This window comes from Hylobates moloch, unplaced genomic scaffold, assembly GCF_009828535.3.
Source record: "Hylobates moloch isolate HMO894 unplaced genomic scaffold, HMol_V3 SCAFFOLD_3, whole genome shotgun sequence".
Classification (NCBI taxonomy): domain Eukaryota; kingdom Metazoa; phylum Chordata; class Mammalia; order Primates; family Hylobatidae; genus Hylobates; species Hylobates moloch.
The window spans coordinates 19,005,091-19,024,467 of NW_026652278.1; the positions used below are offsets into that span (position 1 = coordinate 19,005,091).

The 19,377-nt window shown below is 42.8% G+C and overlaps 1 protein-coding gene across 10 annotated transcripts in view; it reads left to right on the top strand.

Moving 5' to 3' along the window:
* The window catches only part of ABLIM1 (actin binding LIM protein 1), a 339,056-nt gene extending 320,722 nt beyond the window's left edge, over window positions 1–18,334 (top strand). For 3 of the 10 annotated variants that reach the window (XM_058435987.1, XM_058435988.1, XM_058435989.1), the window contains 6 exons: window positions 1,535–1,675; window positions 4,166–4,257; window positions 5,426–5,531; window positions 7,729–7,793; window positions 8,441–8,501; window positions 9,434–10,334. In XM_058435987.1, the coding sequence (XP_058291970.1) occupies window positions 1,535–1,675; window positions 4,166–4,257; window positions 5,426–5,531; window positions 7,729–7,793; window positions 8,441–8,501; window positions 9,434–9,621 (653 nt within the window). In that variant the 3' untranslated portion in view covers window positions 9,622–10,334. Of the gene's footprint in view, window positions 1–1,528; window positions 1,676–4,165; window positions 4,258–5,425; window positions 5,532–7,728; window positions 7,794–8,440; window positions 8,502–9,433; window positions 10,337–11,609; window positions 11,691–13,137 lie in introns of those variants that run through there. The other 7 variants (XM_032177146.2, XM_032177153.2, XM_032177161.2 and 4 more) reach the window with 4 other exon arrangements.
* The last annotated feature ends 1,043 nt before the right edge of the window (window positions 18,335–19,377 follow it).

The window sequence follows — 19,377 nt, forward strand, 5'->3', positions numbered from 1 at the left end:
AAACACTGTTTCATGCCTGGCCAAGACTTTACCTCCTAAACTGGGCACAGTGGCCCACACCCATAGTCTCAGCTACTTGGGAGGCTGAAATGAGAGACCTGCTTGAGTGCAGGAGTTAGAATCCAGCCTGCAAAACATAGCAAGACCCTGTCTCCAAGAAAGGGAAAAAAGACTACCCTTTGTATTGGGTGACCTTGGCTGAGTTATTTAAGCAAATTGAGACGCAGAAGATTACTCGAAAAATGGAGGACTTAGAGCTGAAGATTCAAAAGGTTATTTCCAGATTTTAAAATATGTAAGCCCAGAAGAAAAAAGTTATTTAAGGCATTATAAATTTTGAAATATTTAGTGACATCCCTGGCCGATTTGCAAAATTAGCCAGAATCAGGGACTGTCCATTTAACCTGGTTTGTTTTGCTCCATCTTTGTAGGTTAGATTTGGGGCTCTAAGCTGTGACTCCTCCTCTAAGCATAGCCAATAAGAACTTTGTGAACTAATATTGCTGCTAGTTTGGCTTTTGTTGTTTTAAAGTTGGATAACTCACTTGTGTGCACAGACCTTTGAACAAAACAATGAGTGGAAAGGGCAAACATAAGTTTCAATGCCAAATTCCTGCAAGCTGAAAGTGGATTTTCCAATTTCCATTTCTCCTAGGACTCAAGGACACATGTATTTAGTATATAAGGATTAGAATGAAGTGGACCAGACAGGGTGTGGTGGCCCACTCCTGTAATCCCAGCACTTTGGGAGGCCATGGTGGGCGGATCACCTGAGGTCAGGAGTTCGAGACCAATCTGGCCAGGAGAAACCCTGTCTCTACTAAAAATGCAAAAATCAGCTGGGCATGGTGGTGCATGCCTTTAATCCCAGCTACTTGGGAGGCTGAGGCAGGAGAATCCCTTGAACCCAGGAGACAGAGGTTGCAGTGAGCCAAGATTGCGCTACTGCACTCCAGCCTGGACAACAGAGTGAGACTCTGTCTCAAATAATAATAATAATATAATAATAATAAATAATAAAAGAATGAACTGGACCAACATATTTGTGGCTTCTTGCCCAAAGATGCAAAGCCAGCCAACCCTCTAATGATTAACAACTACAGTCAAGTGACAGCGTCATGCTTTCAACTTAGCTCTTTAAGTTTAGATTACTAATTACTCTAGGAACTAATCACGTGTGACTACTGAGCAGTTGAAATATGGCTAGTGAAACTGAAGAGCAGAATTTTAATTGTATTAATTGTTTTTGTTTAAATAGCCTCATCTAGCTAGTGCTGGGCAGCACTCTAGAATAGGGTTTTTCAGATGTAGAACACATGTAGAATGAAGCTTTGCTTCTGACGTAAAGTAAGGAAAATGAGTTGACTTGTCAATAGGTACCTCTGAGTGACTGGGCCATGGATAATGGTAATAAACAGAACTTTCTGGAACTGAAACTTTTGCCAGAGAACAAGAAAACTATGTTAGTGGGGTTGTACCACCGTTGTCTTACAGACCAGTAGCTAAGCAACCCCTGATTCCCATCTAGATGCAGCTGCCTTGGCAGCCCAGAGCAAGTCCTCAGAAGATATCATCAAGTTTTCCAAGTTCCCAGCAGCCCAGGCACCAGACCCCAGCGAGACACCAAAGATTGAGACCGACCACTGGCCTGGTCCCCCCTCATTTGCTGCCGTAGGTATGCAACTGTCACGGCTAAGTCAAAGGGACAAACTGCTAGGAGAGCTCAAGATGAGATACTTAAAAACATGCAAGAAAATGTATCCTATCATGAAGATTTTAAAGAAAAGTATGACCAAGACCAAGACGTAGCATAGTGAAAACAACTAACGTGGTATTAACTTGTTGTACAAAACGCTTAAAAGTTACAAAAACACATCCACCAGAGTCTTGTTCTAACCAAACCCACTGGGATCCAGAACTGGTCTAAAACCAATGGTTTGCATGAACTCTCAGAGTTAATACTGCAGAATCAGTAACTCTGTTGAAACCATAGTTGAGTCAAAGCCTTATGGCAAGAACATTGTTGTGTATAATTAGAGTCTAGTGGGTGAATTTACCGAATGTTTGTAGAAGCATGACTTCTTTCAGTTAAATTTGTTTTAGACTATTTCTGGGTTGTAGTTATAATTCTTAACAACCAATCTTAACACTGAAGCACTTCCATTTTTCTCGTGAGATCACGTTGTCCATCATGCAAAAGGGCTATTGCAGAGTAGTGGGTGTTCTGAAATATTACTTCTGTGAAGTTATGTGATTTCACATCTACCATTTTCATGAATTCTGTGCTAAAATGTCATATTTCAGCTGTTTCATTCTTTGCTTCATGCTTTCCAATTATGTCTGTGTCTTTACTATATTATCGGTAGTGAACCCACTTGGCCTAAAAAGAAGTATTAGCAAACCCAGAAGCTAATACTGAAAATTTAGTGAGTCAGCTTTAAAAATATATGATCTTATCACATTTCTGTTGACAACCTATAAGGCCTTCAATTTTCCAAAATGTCCTAATGTTCATTGTGCTATTTTTTATCGAGTTATTTTTGGAATATCTTTCACAAGCAATACAAGTGGATTTTAAATCAATTGATGTTTATAGAAAGAGTTTAAGGAAAATCTACCTCCTAAGTTCATTATTCACAAGTGTTCTGTGCATTATGTTAATGAAATTTGTCTAGTCCTTGCAAACTTGTGCCTATTGATTTTCATTAGTGTAAACTAAAGAGAGAAACTTCACACTGACATTTATAATTGTAAGGACTAAGAACCAATCATCAGCTTTTCTATGCCGATCCATGCCCTTCAGGAAGTTCTTGAGGCCTTGAGGTTGCTAGTTTAGTAAATTGCTTACTGGGACATTAAAGCAGCTACATTTTGGAAAGAGGGAGAATTAAGTTTTTGTTGTTGAATTTATTATCACTAAGTAGTTTAAAGCTTTTTTGGATTCCAAAAGGAGGAAAAATTTCAGGTCCATTAATCAAAATGCTGAAAACTAAGACTATTAGTTAAAGTTTATTTTGATTAGATTAGCAAACTTTCCTGTTTCCTCCCACAGCCAGATTAATCCAAGCAATTTAGGAAAACAATAATTATCTTAACCTCCCAACCATTCAGACAGATTCCTCCTTTCCTTTCCCTGCTCCCCTTTTCCAGAAAGCTAAAAAATTGTACACAATTTACTATATTGTTCCCAAGTAAAATCGTACCTGTATTAATGCTTTTTATTTACCTATTAGTATAAAACTCTTTTGTGACCATTTTTCAAAGGATGAGAAAAAGAAAACATTAGAGACCCATTTCTTGAAAGAAATAGTAAAAGTATGCTTTTTACTGAGTTTACTAAGAGTAGAAGACAGAGTGATAGTATTATGAAATTCTAAATATTCGGAAAAAGAGAAAACTACAAGGTTTAAACACATGTCACAAAACAATGACTATCTTACCTATCTGTTGGTATGTAGATAAATTTGCATTTCTTTCTGTTTGAAAATTGAGGCTGGGCATGGTGGCTCACGCCTGTAATCCCAGCATTTTTGGAGGCCAAGGCAGGAGGATTAGTTGAGCCCTGGAGTTTGAGATCAGCCTGGACAATATAGTGAGACCATGTCTCTATAAAAAATATTTAAAAATCAGTAGGGTGTGGTGGCATACACCTGTGGTCGCAGCTACCCAGGTGGGTGAGGTGGGAGGATTGCTTGAGCCTGGAGGTGGAGGCTGCAGTGAGCCATGATTGCATCACTGTACTCCAGCCTGGGCAACAGAGTGAAACCTTGTCTCAAAAAAGAAAGGAAAAAGGAAATTGACTTCAAAGACATCAAAATAACAACTGGAGATGCCCTTCCCATTTACTAAAGTGATCTCTGACCGGTGGACTTAGACTAAGTTGCAATGGCAAACCCAGTTCTAATTGAGCAGGGTGGCCTAAATTCAGGCCTTCCTTGCATTACACATTGACCTGGCTTGTCACACAGGGCCATTTTCTTGGGAAACCAGCCAGTAGTGCTGAGTTGGTGGCAGGCATTTTTTTTTCTCTTGTGTTGTTTACTTAAAAGTGTTAAAGACCACTGCTGACCTTGCCAGCCTAACAAATTGAACACAGATGGACTAGCCCGTTAAGATTCCCTTGTCTTGGGGCTGATGTGAGAAGTTGTCTTTGCTGTGGAATTAGGACCTGACATGAGACGCAGATCTAGTGGCAGAGAGGAAGATGATGAGGAACTTCTGAGACGCCGGCAGCTTCAAGAAGAGCAATTAATGAAGGTTTGTCCTTAAACTACCTTGCTGCTGTCTTCAATTCTAGTTACATAAGATCTATATTTTTTGAGTGACTACTATCTATAAACCATCTAGATAGGCAAGAGGTGGTCCCAGTCTTCAAGGGGCTTGAAGTCTGGCAGGCAAGGCAAGGCAGGTATCTGTTAATAGTAACTAGAATATGGCAGAATACATGCTGGGCTTTAGAGGAGACGGCATTGATGCTGGAGGTCAGAGGGGCGTGGAAGGTTTGGGGTTTTGTGGGAAGGAAAGAGAGGCCACATGGGGGCGTGTGTGCAGTGCATGTGTTGAAAGGCTGCTGGAGGGCCAGGCAGAGCAAGATGGTATCCACCCAGGTAGTGCCACACCTTCCTTCCCTCATGCAGTTCTGCTGAAGGAATGATTGTGGGATTGAACATTTCTCCAAGTCTTCCCAGGATATGGGCCAGGAGAAAAGGAATGAAAGGAACGGCCACCATGAAGGGGTCCTCTTCATACCCTCCTTCCTGTAGCAAGGGCCTGCAGCAGCCCAGAATGACAGTCTGTTATCAATCAAGAGGCTGCTGAATCCTTTCAAATGATGTTTTCTAAGCATATAGGAAATGCACATATTAGTCAAAGGATACGAAGTTGCATTTATAGTATGATCTCAGTTTTATATGTGTGTATACAAAAATATTAGATAGATACACATCAAAAGATAGTGTTATTTCTGAGTGACATATTATGGGTTACTCTTCTTTTTTCTAGATATTCCAAAATCTGTAAAATTAGCATGTATTACCTTTATTTCTTGTTTTTAAACAAATCAAGGCAATTTCTTTTTAAAGGATACCATCCCCAGTCTTCCCTTCCCACATCAAAAATCCACACGCACTCACACATGCCTTCTGAGATCTCCTGGCTCTTTAGGGAAAGCAGAGGAAGGAAAACGTTCTTCTAACGTAGAGCCTGACTTAGGGAAATGGAGCTTTGAAACTGAAAGGGCTAAGAGTGTTTAGGGTCCCAAAGTTGACCTACCTCTTCAGGAACTACCAGGCTCTGGGGCCGCAGGCATTCAGGCCCTCCAGCAAGAGGAACTTCTTGTGGGATCTGCTACAAAGAAACTGCAGCTCCATGAAAGTAATTGCAAGCTTTGCTTTCATTTTTTTTTTTTCTTTTTTTCTGTGAATAGCTTAACTCAGGCCTGGGACAGTTGATATTGAAAGAAGAGATGGAGAAAGAGAGCCGGGAAAGGTCATCTCTGTTAGCCAGTCGCTATGATTCGCCCATCAACTCAGGTGAGCAGCAAACCCCCCAACTTTCCCTGATTCGAGAGCCAGCCACCTGCCTGTAAGGAACCTGCCTTGACTGTTCACTTGTGGTGGAACCTACAGAGTATTCCACGGGAAAGGAAGTGTGGGAAACCCACTCCATGTCAACTGAGTTCATAAGCATGGCATGGGTCTTCCATGAATGTGTGAGTTTCCTTTCTTCTGGAAATGGGTGAAGCCTTAGAGGTTCTCAAAATCCATGAAGGCCAATCCCCATGTACTAGGTTTGTCTTCTAGAACACTCATCTCCAAGGGAAGCAGCAAAAGGAAATCCTCTAAAAAACATGATGCTTTTTTTTTTTTTTTAAGATAACATGAATAAGACATTTTCTAAGCATTATGATTTTACATTAATATCTTCAATAGAGGCTGGGTGCGGTGGCTCATGCCTGTAATCCCAGCACTTTGGGAGGCCAAGGCAGGCGGATCACCTGAGGTCAGGAGTTCGAGACCAGCCTGGCCAACATGGCAAAACCCCATCTATACTAAGAATACAGACATTAGCCAGGCGTAGTGGTGGGCTCCTGTAATCCCAGCTACTCGGGAGGCTGAGGCAGGAGAATCAATTGAACCTGGGAGGTGGAGGTTGCAGTGAGCTGAGATCACACCATTGCAAAAACAAAACAAAACAAAAATCTTCAATACAACAACTGAGGATGAACAATGTTTTTGATACTTTTGAAGAAGATGACTTATATACTGGGCTGAAATAGTCTATCAGTGTATTTTACCCTGTATCTATTTGTCATAAGCCAATTCTCTCTCAACCCACAAGATTTCTCCTCTCATATTCTGAGCTAGAGCATAATTTTCTCCTCTAAGAGTTCCTTTAAAAATGCATTTAATGGGGAGACCAAGCTGGGCAAATCACAAGGTCAGGAGATCGAGACCATCCTGGCTAACACAGTGAAACCCCGTCTCTACTAAAAATTACAAAAAAATCAGCCAGGTGTGGTGGCGGGCGCCTGTAGTCCCAGCTACTCGGGAGGCTGAGGCAGGAGAATGGTGTGAACCCAGAAGGCCGAGCTTGCAGTGAGCCAAGATCGCACCACTGCACTCCAGCCTGGGTGAGAGTGAGACTCCGTCTCAAAAAAAAAAAAAAAAAAAAAATGCATTTAATGTTCACTCCATGCAAGCACTTTTGCTAAACATTTTATTTAATGTTCACAACCTGCCAATGAAGTAGATGTGGTTGTTATTAGCAACTGCAGTATTTTCATCTCTATTTTAGAAATCAGGAGACGGGTATAGAAATTAAGTTAACATACCCAGTGTCATACTGCCAATAGCTAGCAAGACTAGGATTTAGAAGTCCACATATTATAACCCTGGAGCCCACACCCTTACCTGGAATTCCCGCTACCTTTCATAGATGCCTCACTGGCATTGATCTTAGATTCGGTGGTTTACAAATCTTTAGAGTTCCTTCTAATTCTGAGATTCTGCTCTATAAGAATGTATAACATTGTACCTACATAGATGAAGAAATGAGGACTTCAGAAAGATTAAACACCATGTCCAGAGATACAGAGGTATTAAGTTGCAGAACCTCAAGCCCAGGGTTGCTCCCTCTCAAGCCCAGCAGCCTATCAGGCTTCCATATCATTGACAGATACCCTGTATCAGGCCTCCCAGGAGTCCAACTGTAGACGGCTGGTAGATCTTGATAACACACAGGGTTGGCTTGCAGTTCAGTTACTGCTACCTTATCAACTGGGGCATGGGCTAATGTATTCAGATATCCCTGATTTACATCCTTGCTCAGCTGTTTAGAAGCTTAGTAACTGTTGGCAGGATATTTTTCTTAGCCCCTATCTCTCCTTCTGTAATATGGAACTAATAATCATAGTGTTATTAGGGTTGTATTGAAGATTCAAAGAAATAAAGCATGCTGAACACTTAGCTCTGTGCCAGAGCTATAGGAAGCACAGCCAGCTTTAGCCCCCACTCAACCGCGTGTACTTCTTTCCCTTCCCTCCTCAGTCATATCACTGTCCACCCACTCCTTGCAAATATGGTGGCATATTTTTGAACATTTGAGCCCAATATGATTTGAATTTTTTTGGTATTTCTATCCTGTGAGGCAGAAGATACTGCCAATTTCATTAAAGGATTGGACCTTCTGATTTCCTAACAATTGGTTTTTTACTTTTTTCTTACTCAGCTTCGCATATTCCATCGTCTAAAACCGCATCGCTCCCTGGCTATGGAAGAAATGGGCTTCACCGGGTAAGATTTCTCCCCGATTCATTGTTTCTGCCTTTACTCCCACCTCGGCCCTGGTTGAAGTGTTGACACATTGCCTGAATACATCCAACTCTTGATCTCAGTGTTGGAACATAATGAAAATTTTAACCTCCCTGGTCGCCTGGTAAATTAATTTGAGTTACAGGCAAAATAAAATGTTTCTATTGAGAGAAGGAGAAATTAACTTTAGATAAAAGAATGGCCTGTGTATGATTATGGGAAAACTAAATTGCAAAACTGTATGGCAAATATTTTTTACAATGAAACAAAAAGTAATTACTTGAACCATTATCTTTACTGTAAAAAGATATAAGAATGTGTGTTATAACCATCCTCCTCACAAAAGATGGAACAAATGCAATTATGTAACTATGTAGGAAAATGCATTTTTTTTTTTATCAGAAAGAGATCCCTGCTTACCGAGAGCCTGCTGAGTGGCGGCATTAGTACACTAAAAAAGACAAAGAGATGGCATAGCAGTAGAAGAATCATAGGGAAAAAAAAAAATGAAGGTCCGGCATTTAGCCTGGGAAGAATTCCTAGGATTTTGTAAACCCTTTCTTCCTTTTCACCTGACTCCAAAAACAATCACTGTGGAGATTCCTAATAATTGTTTTTCCTCATTTCAGCCTGTTTCTACCGACTTCGCTCAGTATAACAGCTATGGGGATGTCAGCGGGGGAGTGCGAGGTGAGGCTCCCATGGCCAGGCTGAGCGTGGCCACGTCTTCCCTCGAGGCTGAGGTTCATGAGAGTCAAGTATATTGGCTGTGTTCATGCTGTATTGCATCCTTAGAGTAGGATCACATCTGTCTTCTGTGAGCTAATAGGGCAATTATTTACATAATTTCAAAGAATATCTAATGAAATCAAACTATAAGAAGTGAGTTTGTGAGAATTTATTCATTGATCATGCTATGTGCTGAATACTCTATCAGAAATCTAGATGCCAGGCACAGTGGCTCATGCCTGCAATCCCAACACTTTGGGAGGCTAAGGCGGAAGGATTACTTGAAGTCAGGAGTTCTAGACTAGCTTGGGCAACAAAGTGAGGCCTGTCTCTTCCAACAACAACAACAACACATTATAATAATTAGCTGGTGGCACATGCCTGTAGTCCCAGCTACTTGGGAGGCTGAGGCAGGAGGATTGCTTTAAAGCCCAGGAGTTCAAGGCTGCAGTGAGCTATGTTCATGCCACTGTACTCCAGCCTGGGTGACAGAGCAAGACTGTCTCTTAAAAAAAAAAAAAAAGTAACTGGAGGTACAACAATAAGTGAGACATGGCCCCTGCCCTCAAAATGCATATGGCAGAAAGAAAGAAGGTCTGTGTGATGAACATTGTGATCAGAGATGCAGAGAGAAGGAAGCAGTAAGTACCTTTAGGTTGTCAGTGAAAGCTTCCAGGGGAAAATGATGTTTTAACTGTTAACTAACACTGGAGCAGGCATTTCTTGGCTTTAGGGAGGCTGATGGGATAACATGTGCAGAGTCTGGGAGCAGAAAAAGAACATGGTTTATAGGGAGAATATGTTGGGAATCTCAATATAATATAGTCTATGAATGGTTCCTTCTTTTTCCATGGTCTTTCCCTCATGATATTTTCTTTTCCTTTTCTTTTCAGATTACCAGGTATGGAACACTTTGTCTTTCTTGAATTGGCCACACCAGCAGAACAGCCATGTTCCAACCCAGACTGCTGGCTCCAAGGCAACAGTTTCTGTTGAGAAGATGCTTGTTGTGGTTGATCTGTCTAGTCATTACTCTATAGCTGTGAAGAGCAGGCATGCCTGTCTTGGGGACACTGCATGAACCAGGCCAGGTGTAGGGGATCTCTCTTGCTTTGGCCTTGGAGAGTCCTCTCTGTGGTGGAAGTGAACCAGCATCAAGGATCTGCTCACATACAGTTTTTCTTCTTTCAATTATAATCTCTCAGTACTTTAGGCCACCCTTTTCCTGCGTGTTCTCAAATGAAAAGACACTGATGTCTTAGCCAATAGGAGAGAGCAGTTTGCCCTCATGACATTCCTTTCTCACTAGAACCTAAATCTTGTTAAAAAACAAACAAACAAAAAAACAAAAAACAAGAAATGTGATGGAGAATAAGAAAAGAGGAAAAATGCAGAGAAAATCAAGATTAAAGATAAGAAACTAACAATAATAGACTTGGGCATCTTTTAAATGTGCTATATACTTTCATTCATGGAGCCTAATTCAGGAATTTGTCCAAAACTATTAAGCCAAGATCTCTCCCCAACTTGATTGCAAAAGAGCTGTATTCCCGTTCTTATACAGCAAGGATCTCATTTTGAAAAATACACGGTCGTTTAGATGACACAAATAAAATAGTGGTTAGGATGGGAGACCCACAGGGAGTTGGGAGCCCAAGAGTACTCCCTTCAGTTCCCTAGACTATTTCATGCCTCACCTGGAACTGGCATTTCTGTTGCAGACGCTCCCAGATGGCCACATGCCTGCAATGAGAATGGACCGAGGAGTGTCTATGCCCAACATGTTGGAACCAAAGGCAAGTGCAGCTGTTCTTTTTCCTCTCATATGGGAATGGCGTAACCCTAAACAGATTCGATGTTCTATCTTTTCATCATTCTCAAAGTGTTATAGGCTGGTGTGTTCAGGTGAGCCATGTCATGAATATGCACCTTGCCATTCTGCTGTTTTGCCCACATCAGGTCAGCAGGTTAAACCCTTACTGGGCATGATGCTGTGTGTTTACAGTGAGGTGCCAGTCCCTCTCTGCCTATGACCGAGGTATTCCCTTGGCCTCTGCCATGTGCATTACAGAGCATATCCAGTACTGAGTGGAGTGGCTGCAGACTCACCATGTAGGGTGACCAACATATCCAAGTTTGCCAGAACTTTCCCTGTTTCACCATTGAAAGCCCTGCATTTCAAGAACCTCAGTCCTGGGCACACTGGGGTGCCTGGCCACCCTAGCTCCAGAGCACCCTGTACCTTCAGAGTTGTCCAAGGGCTCATGCTCCCTGGTGACCATAACCAGGGCTTATTTCAATATGGCAGTTGCCAGAGCACTGCTTCTGGGCCTGCCTGGCCCCATAGATTCATCAGCTAGTCATGGGACAAGATTGTTAACCCCAGCACAAATGCACCCTGCCCTATAACAGCATCATATAAAAGGTAACATGTTGGCTGGGCACAGTGGCTCACACCTGTAATCCCAGCACTTTGGAAGGCCAAGGCGGGTAGATTGCTTGAGTTCAGGAATTCAAGACCAGCCTGAGCAACATGGCAAAATCCCATCTCTACTAAAACTATAAAAAAAATTGCTGGGCATGACGACACGTGCCTATAGTCCCAGCTACTCGGGAGGCTAAGATAGGAGGATCACCTGGGCCTGATAGGTTGAGGCTGCAGTGAGCTGTGATCACATCATTGCATCCAGCCTGGGCAACAGAGCAAGGCCCTGTCTCAAAAAAACAAACAAACAAACAAACAAACCACACGTATCTGTAATTTCCATAATCTTCTGTTTACCTTCATCCCAATACATATTAAGTTAGTGTTCTGCCACTCAACAAAGCCCCCCTAAGGCTCAGTGCTACCTGAGACGCTGGTGGAGAGTTGAGAATGTCTAAGATTCTGTCCCTGTCCCCTGGAAACTGGAGCTTCCTCTGGCCTTGCAGAAGGAAAACCCATCGCTCGGATTCTGTCATGACAGTCTCTTGGAAGCTCTATCTTGGGACTACTAGAGTTTAGGTGGATTCTGCTTGTTAATAAAATGGACTGTGGTGTTCTAGAAGAGGTGTTTTCTTTCTTCTCAGATATTTCCATATGAAATGCTCATGGTGACCAACAGAGGGCGAAACAAAATCCTAAGAGAGGTGGACAGAACCAGGCTGGAGGTAAAACAAAACAGAAAAATCCAGTCCCAACTGCAGATCCCTATGCACTCCCCCAACTCTCCCCTAAGCAATGTTTTATTTCTTCAGTGAAAACAAAAAAAATCAAAAAGATCACCCTCATGTCATAGGTAGAACTAAGAAATAACTTGGGAGAAAAAAAAAAATCCAGGTTTTCACTTAGATCAGCATAAAAATGCCTGGTAATATCCAGAAGAATGACCCAGGAGGTGGGCATGGTGGCTCACGCCCATAATCCCAACACTTTAGGAGGCTGAGGTGGGCAGATCACTTGAGGTCAGGAGTTCAAGACCAGCCTGGCCAACACAGTGAAACCCTATCTCTACTAAAAATACAAAAATTCATGGGGCATGGTGGCAGGCGCCTGTAGTCCCAGCTGCTTGGGAGGCTGAGGCAGGAGAATCGCTTGAATCCAGGAGGTGGAGATTGCAATGAGCCGAGATCACACCACTGTACTCCAGCTTGGGCAACAGAGCCCAACTCCGTCTCAAAAAAAGAAAAAAAAGAATGACCCAGGAGACACAGAATGATTTCAGTCATTTTCTTTGAAACTTGTTGTTGCCATAATTATGGCTGGTGATTCAGAATGGGAGTCGCTATTTCTCTTGAGATAGTCTGAGATCTTTATCTTCCCCTGAGCTGGGGTTGAGTTCATGGGAAGCTGTGGGAGCTGCAAAGGCTCTCAGGAGAGAGATTTATACTGATTTATACTGGACAAGTTACTTTCTTGGCTGTTTCCACATTCCTTGTTGAAGGGTTATCTGGGTACACATACCCAAGATCTCCTTAGACATGGAAGACTAATCTTTGTATTATAGTTTTCCATCCCAATGATTTTAATGAAGGAAAACCCTGGCTGCCAGTCTCAGAAAGAATGATTACTTTTTTCCTGACAAAAGGCAGTACCTTGGCATAGAGGTACAGAGAATAAAGGCTCCAGGATCTTGGCGGAACTTTTCTAGGGGAGAATGACTGATGGGAAGTCTTCTCAGTAGAACAGACATCGACCTTACCTCCTATTCCTCAGCCAGGAGGAAGCCCCGGGGCTCCCCAGGGACCATGCTGGAGGTCATTTTCTTTGGCTTTCTATTGCGGTAGTCCATTTTCCCCGCATCTTCTCAGTGTTCCGAGGACCTGGAATGGAGTTGTCTCCAATGTAATAAATCACCTCTCTGTGTCCCATCACCAGTCAGTGTTATTACTATAATTCCCATTAATACTCTGCCAGCTCTTTTATCTGATGGGAAGGGCTCCTCACCTGGCCCAACCAGGTAAGGAATACTGATGTCACAAGCATTAAAGATCGGCTGCTCTCCCGTCCTCCTGCCTTGTTCTTCAGAATGACTCTGTATAAACTATAGAGCAACGCTCAAGGCCATTTGTGTGGCCATCAGGACTGACAGCTGCTCTTTTTTTTTCCTCTTCCCAGCGCCACTTAGCCCCTGAAGTGTTTCGGGAAATCTTTGGAATGTCCATACAGGAGTTTGACAAGTTACCTCTTTGGAGACGCAATGACATGAAGAAAAAAGCAAAACTCTTCTAAGTCCCACTCATGAATGGCAATTAGAGAAAGGACTGACAGTGGCGGTGCCCCATAGGATGTCATATTGAGGCCCAAACTTGATTGGAGAATTTGCAAACTACCGTCGCTCAGCAACACCGAAAAGAGAAAGTCTGGTTAAAACACCCATGAGTCAAATGTTGGGCCAGCCAGCAGTAACACTTGCCAAGAAGCATGGCGTAGAAATTTCTATGTTCTGAAACACAGAGTAGTGTCCACATGTGACCTTTTCACATTACCTTATGTATACAACAGGAGCTGCGTTGTTTTCTTCTTTTTTTTTCCTTTATCTGTTGTCCAACAACAGTGCTGACTGTCCGGATAAGAGCCAGCAAGTGCCCGTAGGATGCCACATGGGAAAAATCGGTTATCATAATTTCAAAGTATAAATATATTTATTATATAGCTCTGCGGCTAAGAAGGAAGAGTGAGGGGTCTGTCCATGGGGTGGCAGTGATTTCACACCCGCCTTTCTTGAATGGCTTCGTGTTACTCACCTGTGCCCTGGAAGGAATGGAACTCCATCAGGGAACAGGGCAGCTCTGTTTGAATGGGGTGAATAACAGCAAAATTAATTCTTAACAAGCTCCTTGTTCTCTACTGTTCACCGGGACCTGGTTGGCAAATGACTTAGCTATTAGTATATTTAAAAACTGTTCAAAAGCAAAAGAAAAGGAACAGGAATGAAAGGGAACCTTCCCTTAACTCTTTCTGCTTCCCATAGCAGGTCTGGTTCCTGCTCCCCGCCTAGGACAGATTGGCCCAGTGGCATGCCATTAGGTGATTTTGCGTAGGGGCCATATCACTCATGGCCAAAAAAACCCAAAAAACCAAAAACAAAAACAAGTCCCATGTCCTACTGACTCTAGTTCTTCCAGTCATTATCCTCTGCTGTCTCTCTGGCATCCTATGAATCAGATCAAGCCCATGCTGTTGTTGGTTTTTAAGGTTTCTTTCAATAATAGGCTAAAGAAAGACATGTTTTTCTCTTTTAAATCTCTGCAACTCCAAAGTAGACTCCTTCAAATGGATTTAATTTGGCCTTTTCAGCTTTATTCTTGCCCAGCTCTGTCGAATTCATGGGTGTGTGTGCACGTGTTGGTTTCACTCACCCGGAGTAATTTTGTGAGCGTGCATGTGCTTTTAATTTCTGCTTGAATGTTTGTCCCACTGTGTTGCAGCTTCTAAAGACATTTTCACCGAGTGTGTGTGACTTAAAGATCAAGAGTGAGGCTAAACTGCGCCCCCAACATCACTTCCTTCATGGAAAGGTGTTGGCGCTAATGTAGCTAGTGGCAGGGTCAGACTGGGAACCACAGAGGAAGGATGAGGTGGGATGTGGAGGTCAGAGCATCTCACGAGAGTCCTTCAGACTCTGCAACACTAGATTTGAATTCAAGCCTAGGGTTTCCCCAACACGTGCGTGCATATGAAACCACATCATGATTCCCGACGTGAGTTAGATGAGAGAGAGTTTATGTAACTCCACACCCAGGAGGGTAAGCCACTTTGTTATCGTCCTTTGTGGCTGTGCTTAAGAATTTAAGCTCTGTTTTAAAGCCAAAGAAGAAAACATTTGAATTTACCTTCATATGCCACTAAGAACAAAAGCTCTGAATTGCTTCCTGCTGGCACCAAATATTAGGATTACAAGCTGTCTTCTCTGACACCAGGGGTAAAAAAGCGAGTAGAACAGTTTCTGAGTCTGTGTTGCAGCCTCTGACATGTGGCTCACTGCTGTCATTTGGGGGCTGGAATGAACAGTCACTGTTTTATAGCATCCTCCTGTGCTCTTAACTAAGGAATCTAAATTGTCCTAGCCTTCCATTGCTATGCACTGAATGTTTGAGGACTATTCTCGTGTGTGTGTGTGTGTGTGTGTGTGTGTGTGTGTGTGTGTGTGTGTTAGATCTACTAACATATTTAGCAAATGGCTGTGACAGGGTGGCCGTGAGCAGATGAGACCAGCTCTTGCTTGGTTGGAAGCCACACTGCAGTTTGCAGTTTAGCCTTTGGTGTCTCAGTGGCCTCTTGCTTATTCCATGCTTTTTCTCTCCCATCCTCTCTCTGTGCCCTCCTGCAATGGCAGCCTTGGCACAATGCCTGGGTGTCCTCATCCTTGCTTTACTCTGGAAAGTGTGGGGATGGAGAGGATGGTGCATTTCCAATGTTTCCTTACCTGTCAATAACAATGGTGGCCACATGTGTCCCAGCACTTGGCTGGTGGAGAGACTTTTTCATTATGGAGCTAATAAAGGGTCCCCATGTTTTACATTGATTAATGAATTATCACCCAGACATGTGCAGATCAAACGTCAATATAAGAAAAATCAAGGTATTTAGGAAACATGGGTATAATCAGGTGATTTTGCTAAAATGCCTCTTCCTTGGTCTACATAAAGAAGACATGGGTCTGTCATAGAATGGGGACATTAGACTGAAAACTGGGACAACCCCCTTCCTTATTTTATAGAGACTAGGAGTTAAGGGTCCTGCCTAAGATTGCAGTGATAAAGAACTGAACCCTAAATCAGCTCCCACTAATGAAACCCTGCTTTCCTTGTATCTTTTAAACTCAGTTCTGCATCCAACTTGAGAAGAAAAAAACTTTCTTTCCATGTCAAGTACCATATGAGTTCATTTAAACTGCATCTTGCAGAAATGCATTGCCAGAAAGCACCAGTAGCCTCCTATCTGCAAGCAGAGTAGTGCTCTGCTCTGGGGAGGGGTCATTGGAAACCATAATGCAGAGTGGGCCCCCTACTCCATTTCCCAGCAGAAGGCTCCAGCTGGAGGGATGGGTCATGGGGCAACCTGGTTCCTGCTAACTGCCAGATCGAATGTGTGGGCTAGAATGCCTGTCCATTTGGTTAAACTGGGCTCAGCATGCTTATCCTCAAAACGTCCATCCAGGTCACAGCACGCAAGATGGGTATTGGTCTGCTTTCACCCCACCCTGTACTACACATGAAAATTCCAGTTATTAACACACTCACACTGGTGGAGCTTGTTCCCCCTAGGAAGGGGATTATAGATGGCAGGCTTCCCTGGTGCCTATGTAAAGGGCTACATTTTGGAACATTTGACTTCCTTGGGACTCTTAAGTGCATACTGATGGCATGAAGTAAAAGGGGCCTCTGATGATAGAAAAATCAGTTCTTTTAAAATTTCTTCAAGAAAATCCAGGCTATCACATAGTCTTTCTGTACGACTTATTAGGAGATAGGAAGAGCATTGGGAAACTTGCACAGCTAGCTATGCGACTACATTTTGGTTTGGGGTTAGTTATGAAATGTTCTTAATATGACGTATTCAGTAACTTCACATAAACTGCCTGTTCTCCGAAACCTCAAAGAGATAGAGTTAATGAGTTTTTTTTTTTTTTAAATGGGGGTAGTTTTCTATCTGTCATGGGCTCTAGCATCTACGCCGCTACCCAATTCTGTCATCTCCAAGCTGAGTTTCCTCTTCTGAGGCAGAGGCTGGAGCAGTTCTTTTTCAGTTCTCATCCTCTCCATCCCAATCCAGTATATCAATCAACTCTAACTCAGAGACGTCTAGCTGGTAATGTTTCTAAAACTTTCACTGGATTTCTTTAGACATTGAAGCAAATATTTTTTTCTAAGAATTGCTTCTCAGATGATGACATCAAATGTATATGCTTTTGCAAGTTTGAAAAATTCAAATTAACCACTTTTGACTAGGTAAGTCTTTCTGAAAACCATTTAAAGCTAACTGGGTCTTAGCATCCTTCTGTATATGGAAGAGACAGGTGACTGCTCCAGGTTGGGTGCTCATAGAACCCTTTTCCTGACTCTCATGGAAGATGGTGGAAGGAAAATGGACTGTCTCATCAAACCCCCCTGTGTCCTCTGAAGCAATCTCAGTTTTTATTAACCACCTCTTCTGTGTTTCTGGTAGCTATTTAATCTGTATTTAATCTGTACTTCTTAAGCCAGCCTCAATTTTATTTGATTTTTAAAATTATTCTCTTCTAACCAATGAAGTGTTTGTCAGTATGCCCCAAAGCTTGCTCTTTTATGCTCCCTTTTGAATAACTTTCTATCCAGAAAAAGAGATTATTTGGGACTTGAGATTTGCAGTGATACCAACTTATAGCAATGATGTACTTTAAGGGAACCACCCAACTATGTTGTGATAGGAGAAAGAGAAACCTTCACTTTGGCATTTTTTTAAATCACTTTATTTTTCTGTTTGCTGCCCAGGAAGCAGTGGGAGGTGGTGGCAGATATGCTTTGCATATGGATTGTTATGTTTTTATTTGGGCAAGTTTAATCATGGAAAACTCAAAAAGAAGGGGGGAAATGGTCAGTTTAAGCCAAAAGAAACTTTCTAAACAATGTGTATGTACACAGCAAAATTAAACAAATCCAACAATTTCTGAAGCTTAGTGTAATTGAGTGGTGGTTGTTATTCAATAAAATTATTCCCAAAAGTGTTTCTCCTAAGAATGCAGTTCCCATGAGTCACTTCCTGAACCCAGTGACCAAAGGTGGACAGAGACAATCCTGTAGACGTTGACATTCAGAAAGATGTGAGCTGCTTACTGATCATATATGCATACGTTTCTTTACAGCAGAGGAAACCATTGTCCACAAAACTGATGTTCTTTTGGGGTTTTATGTACAGACTTGTCCAATGATGTGTGTGGTTCCTGTGAGTTGCTGACGACTCTGCATTGAAGCTCTCTGAGTTCTTTCATTTTAAGTTGGGTTTATGGAATTTTTTCAAATGTTGGAAGGCGTATGGTTCTTCCTGCCCTCCCTCCCCTTTTGGAAATATGAAAGCAAATGTTTAGAAGAATTCCTTTTGAAAAGCCGTGTTGTGTTCCCTGTGAAACTGAGCAGGTGTGTGTTGGCGCACTAAGTGCCATGTGCTTGTGTGCAGAGGAGGAGGTGGCCCTGCCAGCTCCGCGCTGCTGTGCCTGTGATCCCGACCTGCTCCCCGCTCCTGTTGCCAGCAGCACTCACTGCACTCCTTTGTCATATACTCTGCATCACTGTCATACTCACAACTTCGTGAATAAAGTTGTGTGCTTTATTCATAGACGCCTCCATACCTGTGTTTCATTTCTCGTTCCCTGGCTCCCTTTGAAGGTCTATCTCATTTTAAAAAGCACCAACGCAGCTTCTAATAACCAAAACAAAATCAGAATGAACCCAATGCTGTGGGAATGCATTTTTACCATGCAGGTGGAAAAATGCAACAAATAACAACAGGATATTCCAGGACTGTGTGTCCAATAACCCAAACCATATTGACCAAGCTGTCCAAAGGAAAGAAATGTTTAATAGAGACTACACTGTGCTGTGTCGTGGGTGTTTGATTTCGTTTGTGACACAGCAGGGATAGTCCCATCATTTCGACAAAGCTGGGGATTTGAGGAGGTTTGAAGCTTCTGAGCCACTGTGAGTGTGGGCCACTTTTTGGTAAGAAGCTAGAATGCAGTAGGAGAAAAGCATCCTTCCAATTTTGGGCATCCCCTGCATGATCAAACTTTACATGAAGAAATTGTAGATGTTAACTTCCTTGTTATCATCACTGCCAAGATTTTAGGCTTGCCAGAAAGTACAAGGATGTATGTCCAAGATGGCCCACTCCAACGATAGCCTTCCTTCTGCTCTGTGTCTGCTGAGCCTGCCCAGGACCCAGTCACACTGGGGCATTTACATGACCCTCCCCTGGAACCGGGATACAGGTTGTTTTCAAGACAGTTGGCATGTTTAGTTCACCACCATGGAAAACAGGCCGGGAGACCTCAGCTCAAGGTCTGTGTTCTACTCACCTCTGCCTCCACCCGTGGGAGAGCATCCCTGCTGTGGTCCATAATTACCGTAGCTAGGGGTCGTCTCCAGTCCTTATGAACTCTCTGTGGGATTTGGCTCTGGTGGCCACCTCTCCAATGGAAGTTGACCCCTGCCTCACTTCAGTTGCTAGACTTTAGTCAGCGAATCTCACACCGCCTTTGCTGAGAGTGGAAGGATCTCGCCTCACCCACTGCTCAGCTGCCTCTCCCCCAGTACCCTGCCTTCAGATCTTGCCAAACCACTGCAAGTTCCCAGGACATACCACGCTCGCTCCCTCCCA